This window comes from Lottia gigantea (assembly GCF_000327385.1).
Source record: "Lottia gigantea unplaced genomic scaffold LOTGIsca_32, whole genome shotgun sequence".
In the NCBI taxonomy this organism is placed as follows: domain Eukaryota; kingdom Metazoa; phylum Mollusca; class Gastropoda; family Lottiidae; genus Lottia; species Lottia gigantea.
In genome coordinates this window covers 1677408-1688437 of record NW_008709073.1, presented here as the reverse complement: position 1 = coordinate 1688437, position 11030 = coordinate 1677408, and the positions used below count along the sequence as shown (strand labels likewise).

At 31.6% G+C, this 11030-nt stretch overlaps 2 protein-coding genes across 2 annotated transcripts; one reads left to right on the top strand and one right to left on the bottom strand.

Moving 5' to 3' along the window:
- Window positions 1–844: 844 nt before the first annotated feature.
- On the bottom strand, window positions 845–4907 carry LOTGIDRAFT_119783 (hypothetical protein; the record flags this gene model as incomplete). Its single annotated transcript, XM_009058032.1, has 5 exons — window positions 845–1316; window positions 2309–2424; window positions 3233–3316; window positions 3896–4106; window positions 4798–4907. Coding segments are annotated over 5 exons (993 nt in total), but the record flags the coding sequence as incomplete, so codon positions are not given.
- Window positions 4908–7503: 2596 nt separating this feature from the next.
- LOTGIDRAFT_162095 (hypothetical protein) lies at window positions 7504–9964 on the top strand (the record flags this gene model as incomplete). The annotated part of the gene is made up of 4 exons (XM_009058031.1): window positions 7504–7833; window positions 8255–8378; window positions 9064–9218; window positions 9644–9964. The coding sequence occupies 4 exons, from the start codon at window positions 7504–7506 to the stop codon at window positions 9962–9964; spliced, it is 930 nt and encodes a 309-aa protein (XP_009056279.1).
- Window positions 9965–11030: the final 1066 nt, after the last annotated feature.

Here is an 11030-nt window from a genome sequence, read left to right as displayed (position 1 = left end):
TGTATACCTTAATTCCTCAGACAGTTCTGTAATACCTCTAACAGTTTTGTAATACCCCAATTCCTCATACAGTTTTTTTAACACTTCAATTCCTCAGACAGTTTTGCAATACTTCAATTCCTCAGACAGTTTTGTAATAAATACCTCAAACAGTTTTGTAAAACTTCAATTCCTCAGACAGTTTTGTAATACCTCAATCCCTCAAACAGTTATGTAATACCTCAATTCCTCAGACAGTTTTCTAATACCTCAAACAGTTTTGTAATACTTCAATTCCTCAGACAGTTTTGTAATACCTCAATTTCTCAAACAGTTTTGCAATTCCCTCAATTCCACATACAGTTTTGTAACACTTCAATTCCTCATACAGTTATGTAATACCTCAAACACCTCAATTCCTCATACAGTTTTGTAATACCTCAAACACCTCAATTCCTCAGACAGTTTTGAAACACAGTTTGTGTCTACCGGCTCTCAGGAGGCTAGCAACCCTCTACACTAAGTAAGTAAACCAACTACTGTCACAAAAATTTGTTTACTTGGTAAAACTATTCATATTGACTATACTGTATGTTGTGGGCTGACCCCTTTTAACCTCACAATCAATGATTTCATAATTCAATAGTTGTGTGCAAAAGCTCTATAAAATAATTGAGAAGCAGACAAAATGATGGTCGCATTTTATCTATTTTTCAGTGCTAAAAGGGTAACTATGAATATGGAATAGAATTCCATTTCTTTAGTGCATATGGATTACAGGGGATATAACATGATTCATAACAAATCATTACTTGAGCATTAAAGCTGAAAATGTGTACAGTGAAAAAAGACTAAGATGGTTTGATTAATATTTATTAATAGATTTATAAAAAGCTGCAAGTTCATCATCCTCCTTCAATTGTAATTTCCGAAGAGCTTCTCTCACTTCCACGTCTTTCCGTTTCTCTTCCTCACTTTTAATATTAACAGGTTTAGGTTCAGGGAAGTCCACAGGAGCATGATTTTTCTCAGGTTTGATTTCCTGAATTTTTCCTTTCTCATTCCCAGAAAATCCTTCATTAACATCTATAAAGCATCCATCTTTAATTAACCTTTGTGCGATTCTGGCAATATTACGTGTGTCATCCATACCACAATGCTGCCTTCCTTCAAATTCCAATCCAAGATGGCGTAACATATTCTCTATATTTCCGCGCTCACGTCGATAAAAGTTTGCAAAAAGTTTCCGTAAGTTAACCCACTTTTTTGCCCATTTTGGAAAAGGCATGTCCAACATTTGACATTGATAAAAAAGAAATCTTCTCATATCCCATGGACTGAAAAAATAGAGATATAAATCAACTCCAAATTAATTTGATCCGGTCTTCATTAACCCACATGGAGCAGAAAAGTAAAACCCCATTCATTTCATTTCAAGTTAATTTGATATAGATACTAAAATACTCTCTTGCCACAGACATTTCATATAATACATAACCTTGATGGCTTGTTTGGAAATTCTTAAAACATCTCTCATTGATTTAGCTCTATAAGGATGTAATATTTAATTGCAAGGCAAGGTAACATACTCCCACTGGCAGCTTTGATTTTAAATCAAAATATTTGGCAGTACAATAACAATCACCAGAATGAAATATTTAACATACATACACTTCTTTCTGACTTTTTTGGGCGATTATGAATAATATAAGTTTCATCAAAATCCAGCAAAAATTGTACCTTTAAAGTGTTTACGAGCTAAAAATCAAAAGCGTTTTCAAGAAGATCAATAACTCATATAAAATATTTTTTGATTTTGAAGAGGGTTCATCCATGGGTGATAATAAACAATTTCACCAAATTTCGTCAAAATCTAGCTAAAAATAGAACAAGAACGAGAACTCATACTAAATATTTTTTTTTTTTTCTGATTTTCATTATGGTTCATCCGTGGGTGATTACAAACAAAATTACCAAGTTTCGTCAAAAATGTGCCTTCAAGAGTGTTTACAAGCATCTGTACAATATTTCATGTGGGCGTACAAAATCCAACATCTGGTTACGAGGTCTTAACAGGGCCAGCATAGGTGAAGCAAATTTTGGTCAATACTTTGTGAGCTTGCATCACGAAAATTTGATTGCCTGCCATTTTTCTCATTCAACAAAACAATTAGGATTGGATTTTAAGAAGGCTTGAATTACAGCTTTGGAAAATGCTCCTAAATTAATTATTGGGAGTCTCAAGGAAAAAAATAATTCCAGACGAAATGTGATGTGACATCAGCTTCTAATTCAGAGTCTTATCACATATATAATAATACAAACATACCCATCAGTGGCTACTGCAAATTTAAAACCTCGTTTAACCCCTAACTTATGGGAAGTTAACCATTTTTCAAAATTTTCTAAAACTACTGGAAATTCTTCAGCTTTATCTACTTGTTCCTAATAAAACAAAGAATTCATTTCTATTGGTTGTACCTTTTCAACACTAGTGAGCCCTCTACTGACAACACGATAACATGATACAAACCAGGAGAAGCCATCAACAAGTGACATCATTTAACATTATTAACTTCATACACTCATATTATAGGGCTGGGTAAAATGATCGAAATAATAAATTATCGTTGCTAGGAATTTATAACTTCAATCGTCAAATTTCATAATCAATTATATGTAACAAGTAGTAATCTCTTCCACATAGATTCCCTTCAGCACATAACTTACCCACAATAAACTATAATAACTTATCAAAAGCAATAATATACTACTATGATGCAAAAAATATAACCCATGAATTAAGAATTAATTAAGAATTTTTTTTTTTAATTTAGTACTTACAGGGATTTGTGATTATTAATTGATTATTGATCAATAGCCATCCATCGATAATCGATTTCTCAATTAGGAAATCGATACCCAACCACAATCATGGGCTATTGACTATTGGATAGTTGATCTAGAAATTGGTTAGCATGAAACTTTCATGCTTAATTGCTTCAAAAAAAATGAAAGACACGCTATTCTTGGTCAAAATATGTTACAATACATGATAATTGATCACCTCTACTAAGTCAATTTTGCACATATCTCTTTAGTTGAGAATTTTTGACCAATCAAATTTAGTGATGAGAATATGGGCCTACTGGATCAAATGGTCAGTTTTCAAATAATTCTTCAAAACAGGATTTAAAAAGTTCTTTAAATATCCTGGAAAAGTGAATAATTAACAAAAAGCTGCAAGTCTTACCTGAGTGATACCTGTTAAACCAGTACAGAATCTAGTTAATTTAGGATTTTCTATAGGTTTACAATAACTTCGAAATTCAGAAACCTTGAAAAAAGTAATGAAGGCAATTTAGGTTCAATTTCTAAACAAATATTGACTATTCATTGGTAACACTTAATTTTAATACCAGTATGTGAAAGCTACATATTAAGTCGAATTACACTTATTATGAGTAAACAATAATCATTAGTAAAACCATCATTTTCCACACCTTAAAGCTGGGATTCCCTTATTTTCATTTATGAAAATGAAAATGCTAATACTTATATGAATAGAAAGTAGAGGTGGTCTAATGAATAAGAAAAATAAAATTAATTCATAATTAGCTAAATTAGATCAAGAAGCTCCATAACTTTTTTCTGGAGTGTGACCAATTTTACATAAATTTAAGAGCTTAAATGTTAAATATTTAAAAGAATTGTAAAGAGGTTATCTAAATTATGTATGTGTATACGCATACAAAATTTAGAAAACCTCTTTACAATTCCTTTAAATCCTCTGAAAAAATGTGTGACAATCAATATTTTAATACGATAACTCTTGCTGAAAATAGCCCCTTGATTATTGCAAGAGAATGGAGGTTTCTCTTATGGTCAACAAAAGATTTCATAAAATATGTCTTACCATGGAACCATCAGAAACATTCATTAAAATAGCAGGAAATTCTATAATCTCGTGTCTATAGTCCATAGTATGAGCTTCACACGTTGCTTCATAGTCAATGATAATAATATAGTCTAATATAGGAGTTTTATTTTCACCAACACCGGTCTCTTTTAATTTCCTTTTTCTATAACAATTCTTTAATCTTCTTTTTAAAATTTCTGTTTCACCACTGCAAGGAATAAAAAATTAAAAATTAGTAAGCTTTTAAATGTGAACAGTCATTTTTAGGGGTTGATTTGGGTCTTGAATATATGTAAATAATCTTCAGAAGTACAGTACTAGAAATGTATGAAAATTACAAAATTCCTTCAAAAATATCTCAAACTAGGAATCTATATGGTGGAATCTGAAGAAAAGACGAGTCATCCTTTTAAAGATGGGTTCCCCTTATTATTTAGAGTCAAATTAAGAAAACTAATTTTCTAATGAATTGCACTGTATTCTCAATCATATCATTATTTTCTCATATTGCATGTAATTAAGAGTTTTAACCAATCATAAATGTCAATGTATGTACAGTCTGGATAAACAAAAAAATACTTTTTTAACCTTTCTTGACCGGTCACTCATTTGAATTCTGCTAATTATGAATTAATTATGGACATGTGAGAAAAAAACAAATTCAAAATGTTTTTTGTGCCTAGTTTATTTTGTTGATTGAAAGGTTTTCAAACAGTACATTACTGCAACAACAAAAAATGTACCAAATAAAAAGTACTGAAAAGAATGATGGCATCAGAAAAGTGGGAGCATATCATGTGTTGCCTGAGACACAGAACTCCTTTAATATTAGAGTCAAAATTCAATAAGGTCTATTGGTTTGTACTGAAGAGAGTTCAAAATATACACCATTAACTTACTGAGTATCCATGCTGTATTTCTTTAATCTATTAATAACTTCATTTCTCTTCATTTTATTTACTTGACCATTAAACTGTGAGATATTTTTATACACTGGATGGGAGAAATCTTTCCTCTTTTCTCCATTTGTTCTCTCTGATGCTTTTGATGGCTGAAATTGATGTTATGTAATGTTGAAATTTATTGCAACCTTCCAATTAAATCTTTTTCTTTTCAAGAGGTCAAGAGAGGTCAATGGAGGAAAAATTTCGTAATTCGTATTATATGCATTACAACATTGTCTGCTTTTAATGGTTGAGGGGTAGTCATTTTTTCCCCCACTAGTCCGACCAGAGTTAATGTAAAACATGTTAATGTAGACCCCAGACCTAGATGCCTCTTGATTAGATATATGATAGCTTTTACGAGCTAAAAATTGAATGCGTTTTCAAGAACAAATGCAATAACTTATACTGATTTTCAATAAGGTTCATCCTTGGGTGATTACATACACTAATATGAAAAGGTCTGGGTAAGTAAAAGTTGGGTGAGGGCTAGTCATTTTTTTCCCCACTAGTCCGACCAGAGTTAATGTAAAAAATGTTAATGTAGACCCCAGACTAGATGCCTCTTGTTTAGATATAAGATAGCTTGCCAGGCAAGGTAATATATGCCCACTGGCAGCTTTGATTTTGAATATTTGGCAGTACAGTAACAATCACCAGTATGAAATATTCAACCTTCAGTCATACATTCTTTGGGGCGATACTGAATAATATTGAGTATGATTTATTGCCCTTGTTGTTAAAAAACGTGTACAATTTTTAGCTCGTGAAAATATTCAACCTTCAGTGCGGTACTGAATAACAAAACCAAGTTTTGTCAAAATCAGGCAAGAATCATGCCTTTTAGTGTTTAAGAGCTAAAACTTGAAAGTGTTTTCAAGGAGGTCAATAACTACTATGAAACATTTTTGAATTTTTAGATTTTGATGGTTCATCCATGGGAGATAATAAACAGTTTCCCCAAGTTTCGTCAAAATCTGTCAAGAGTTGTGCCTTCTAGAGTGTCTACGCGATAAAAATTGAACGTGTTCTCAATAACTCATACTAAATATTTTTCGATTTTTCTGATATTCAATTGGGTATATCCTTGGGTGATAACAATACTCATGCCAAGTTTCGTCGAAATCCGTCAAGAATTGTGCCTTCTAGATTGTTTAGGAGCTAAAAATTGAACGCATTCTCAAGAACAGGGGCAGTAACTTATACTTAATATTTTTAGATTCTTCTGTTTTTTGATAGGTTTCATCCTTGGGTGATAACTAACACTCATACCAAGCTTTGTCAAAATCTGTCAAGAATTGTGTAGAGTGTTTACGAGCAATTGTGGTCGGCGAGCATGGGTTATGGCAATATGGCATTTGATGATCACCAACTGATTGAGATTGAAATTGAGGTATAAGAAAATTGATATGTGAAGTTTTCAGAAAAAAATTCTTACTTTTTGTAAATATAAGGAGATAGTTTTGTTGGGAGCATGGCATGGGGGAATTAGTTGTTGTCTGAAAACAAACTTACGTTTGCAGTTGAATTTGAAGATGATGCTGGTGACTCTGCATTCGAACTACAGCAGTTTCTTTCAGAACCTGTATGTGATTCCTCTAGATTTCTGTCATCAGTTTCAGAGTCATCGGATTGACATTTTTCAGCCATAATTTATTAAGTTTGCACTTCAGCCTGCAACAGTTTCAGTTTCAGAATTACGCCCCTTCATATTATCTTGATCTTGATCATTTAGACGCTTTATGAAAACAGAAGAATCCCGCCTGGATGTACAGAACTATAAGAACAATCGTTTAAAATTGTAATTGTTTTGTTTAAGAAACGCATAGTTACAAGTGTCATTTTGCAACCTTATTTTTTAATATAATAGGATCAAAGGAAGCATTCTTAAAATCTATAGATCTATGGTTATCTGTAGAAAAAAAAGGATCGTAATATTTTCTAATAAAGTGTTATTTCTTACATTTCGTTTTGTTTTTAAATGTAAGTCTAGGGTAGCCTACATGAAGATGTAAACATTGGAACACTTCATAAAGTTTCTTTATTCAAGTCAAAATTAAAATGTTGAAGATTTTACTGCTTTTGCCATTATTCATAAATCAGTAGGTATCTTTCACTGATTGTCATCGTCACAGGTACTGGAATCTAAGCAATCCCAACCTAACACAGCTCAAAACTAAAAGGGCAGAGCTACGAGGTTTTTGCCCTTCCTTTAAATTTTTCAATCTGGTTATTCTATTCATTTCATTAGAATTGTAGATAACAAGAGCTGACATAATGGGAAACTTTGGGTAGATGATCTTTTGGATGGAAGCAAATACCTTCCTGTTTAAACAGTGATAAGGGTTGGCTAGGGTTGTCCTGATATAATTTCCCTTGTTGTGAACTGTATGAAATTACAGGCCCAACCAGGAACTGAGAAGGGGCCACAGTAGGTCTAGTTGTCTTCTATGAATTCTATACAGTATGCATGGATTGATTTTGCCAGGGCATTGACATAACAGTACAACAATTTTTTTCCAAATCACATTATCATATTGTATGATATGGTTTATTTAGTGACCTGGAAGGCCTTGGCCTATTTAAATGAATACAATATTGTTATGAATGACTTTATTTTTTTCGCATTTCAAATTAAGTTTATCAACTTTGTATTTCAGCATGTCTGGATTGAAATACTGCAGACATGGTGATATGGATACGATACGAGCACCATACGTAGAAGAATGTTCAACTGGGAAACAGACTCCATCTAAAAATTTTGTTAACAGAAAAAAAGATTTTGAAAATGACCCATCATCTGCTATGGACAATATGATCTCCACAAATAAGAAGAAGAGGGATTCAAATGACACATCAACTACTTTTTGTTACAGATTTGAATATTCAATATCAGAAAGTCATGATTTGTCTTATGTTCATACTCAGAAAAATGCTAATTTTTCCTGCGATCATAACTCTCTCTGTAAAGAGGATGGTGCTTTATTGAATGTAAGATATAAAGACAAGTTTCTATAAATTTTATTTAAAAAAAAAAAAGATATATTCTATATCCTTCTATATTCTTCATTTTTTGCCCCCCTTATCAAGAAATAGATGGGACCATGGGTTACTTTATCCAAGTAGTTTCATATAAGGCAAGGAATTTTAACCATATCAAAATGACCTTTCCTTTATGAGAAGGGTTGCCAAAACTCATAACATAACAAGTTTCGTACTTGTCTCCACACTGATTTTATAAGACAAACTATATTTTGTAGCTGTTTAACCAATTTGAAAATCATGTGACACGAGTATAATACCTCAGTCCCAAATACAAGGTTAACCACTGAAGTGAAACACTGTAGAAATATGTGGTATGACAGTGAAAAATCAAATCAATGTTATTGAAAATATTTCTATGTCTTTTAAGGTGACTTTAAATGGAGAACCTGGTAAATTATTTTGTTGCTCTGATAAAGATGAATGTAATAAACCATCAGATGTTGCTATTGTAGCGCCATTATTATGTTATAATGGTAATAATACTCAAGATAGTAAGTAGCCTACATCAATGTTTCTGTATGTATTTTACAATGAAATCTGTTTTCAGGAACACTATGGGGTAAAATCTCTGTAGATTTCTAATGAAAAAATAAACAGTTTTCTTTTTTTGAAATCTTTCTTGTACCACGAGGAAAAAGGGCAAATATAGATCTATCCAAACTACAGTCTGTGAGTCAAAACAGAAAACAGCAAATAATGAGTGTCAATTTGACAAAAATTGACAATTTAAGACAAAATTAAATTATATCACAAATTCCCAAAAAGGGAAGAAGGCAGTAAGCCGAAACGTCAAATAACAGGACAATAATATAATTTTAAGACAAAATGTTTTCATATTTGCTTTGTTTGTTTTTGCAAGGATTAGTGTGATGATTGTGAAATTTGTTCACAATTTTCACTAAACATGTTGGACTTGGTGCAATAATTTCAAATTGGACAGATACTATCTTGTGCTCATTCCTTTAATAAACAGTCTTTTTCACGCCATTTAACATGGTAAGGATGATGGGACTTAAAAATATTGATCTTGAGATTAGATGATTTTTTGGGGAAAGTAACATGATAATCTGAAAAGAAGGGTGCTGCCTTGTGTTCAGGTTAATTGTTTACTGATACTGTCAATTTCGTTGGTGAATTATTATTTTGTGATGTTTTTCTCCATCTTATATTTTCTAGGCAAGATAGTGTCTTGTAAAGACCCTGATGATGTATGTGCTGTATCAACTATTATTATTGGTGACCAGGTCAGAAAGGCATATTACTGTGATAATCAACGATGTCTGGATAGTGGTATTACAAAATTTGTTGGTTCATATGAAAAGTGTAAAAATGTAAGTAAACACAATTTAAAGTGTGTGCCTTAATTATTTCAATGCTTGTTCACCATTAATCATCACCATTAATTCGAGGGTTTAATTCCAGCATAGACGAGATACCATTTTCATACTTTAACTCAGTGCTTCTTAACCTCAGTGAAATCATTCTTCGCCGAAGAAAGATTTCTTCTAAAATCAATTCCTCCCAAAAATAATACAGTCATTTTGAAATGTATTTCACTCAGAACATGTATTCAACATTTAATATAATAATATAAAATCATACTCCATATATCAAGATAGTTCAATGTGACATTTAAGGTCCATGATAAGGTTACCAATTTATTTCAGTACCTGAGTTGGTCTTAAAGCATTCTAAAGACAATAGTTTCTATTATCAGGCAAAGGATTGGAAGTAACAGTTTATATTTTCTTTACAGATTACTTTTTCTGACAATGTAACAGAAGAATTGTGTTGTTGTGTACATAGCAGATGTAATAAACCTCATTCACTGTTTATTAAAGACAAACCTGGGAATGAATCTCCCAACTATAGTAGTGTTAAAGTGCTGGTGATAGGGATAGTAGGTGGAGTGATGCTGTCACTAGTCTTCAGTTTTATTGTCTATGTTTTTGTGAAGCGACATTTCAATAAGATGAAATTATTAAGGGACAATGCCCAGGCTGTACGAATGTCTTATAAAGAAATCAGTGCAGATGATGTCTCTAATTCCGAAACAGCTCATATCTTAAACATATGAACAATTTTGAGTTGACATAGGATCAAATCCAGACTATGATTTAAAACTCAGCTGAAAATTTATTGAATCTCATTTATGAAGTGCTTTTTATTCCTGATCGAGAAATCCATTGTTGACAAAAGGTTATTTTGACATTTGTTCAAATATCCAGTCTTAGACCCTACTCTGAGGCTATACTAAAAATAAAAACTTATTAAAAAAATGAAATGAAAGTTGGATCTTATTTTAATTAAACTGAACGGATACTGTACCAGCTTTATTCCAACTATCTGTATCACTTTTTAAATGAAAATTATCATCATGTTCTCATCAAAATACCCTGAAAGTTTGGACTGATTATATGTCAAGATGATTATTAATATTTATGGACACTGTTTTGCTAATGTCAAAATATTTGTAATTATTGCACATGAGAAAATTAATGGAAAAACTGTGCTTGTATAGAGGAAGGATTAGTTATAAAATAAAAACCAAAACCAAAAGCTTATATTGAGCTCTATCAGCATGTAATACAAATATTTAGATGACTATATCACTTTAAGAATATCATAATTTTAAAGGTACAGGTAAAATCAACCCCCCAAAATATTAAACCTGTTCCTTTAATGAACAGGTTGTCCAGATGTGGTGAATGTTATAATAATATTATAGTTACAAGAGATGAGAGAAATGTTTAATGAAACAAACTATCCAAGCATATTGTCAAAATGGTAATACATACTTATTAGATCTATTATCTGAGCAAAGTAAACAGTTTTTGAATTTGTCCCACTATTTTTATGAGAATTGGAATAGCAGCCTCAAAATATTACTGTTAGTCTTAGAATGTCTTTGCGTATGTCCTTTTCACAGAGGACAATTTTTAGGCAAATTTTGTGACTTTATTCAGTAGAAATTTCTAGGTGAGAAATGTGTTTCTTTTTAATGTAAACTTACTAATTATAATTTTTTTTATCAATGCAAAGACATTCTAAGACTAACAGTACTATTTTAAGGCTGATAATCCTCTTAAAAAATATAGAATAAATTCAAAAAAAAGTTTTTATAATTGTATTACTAAAGATAT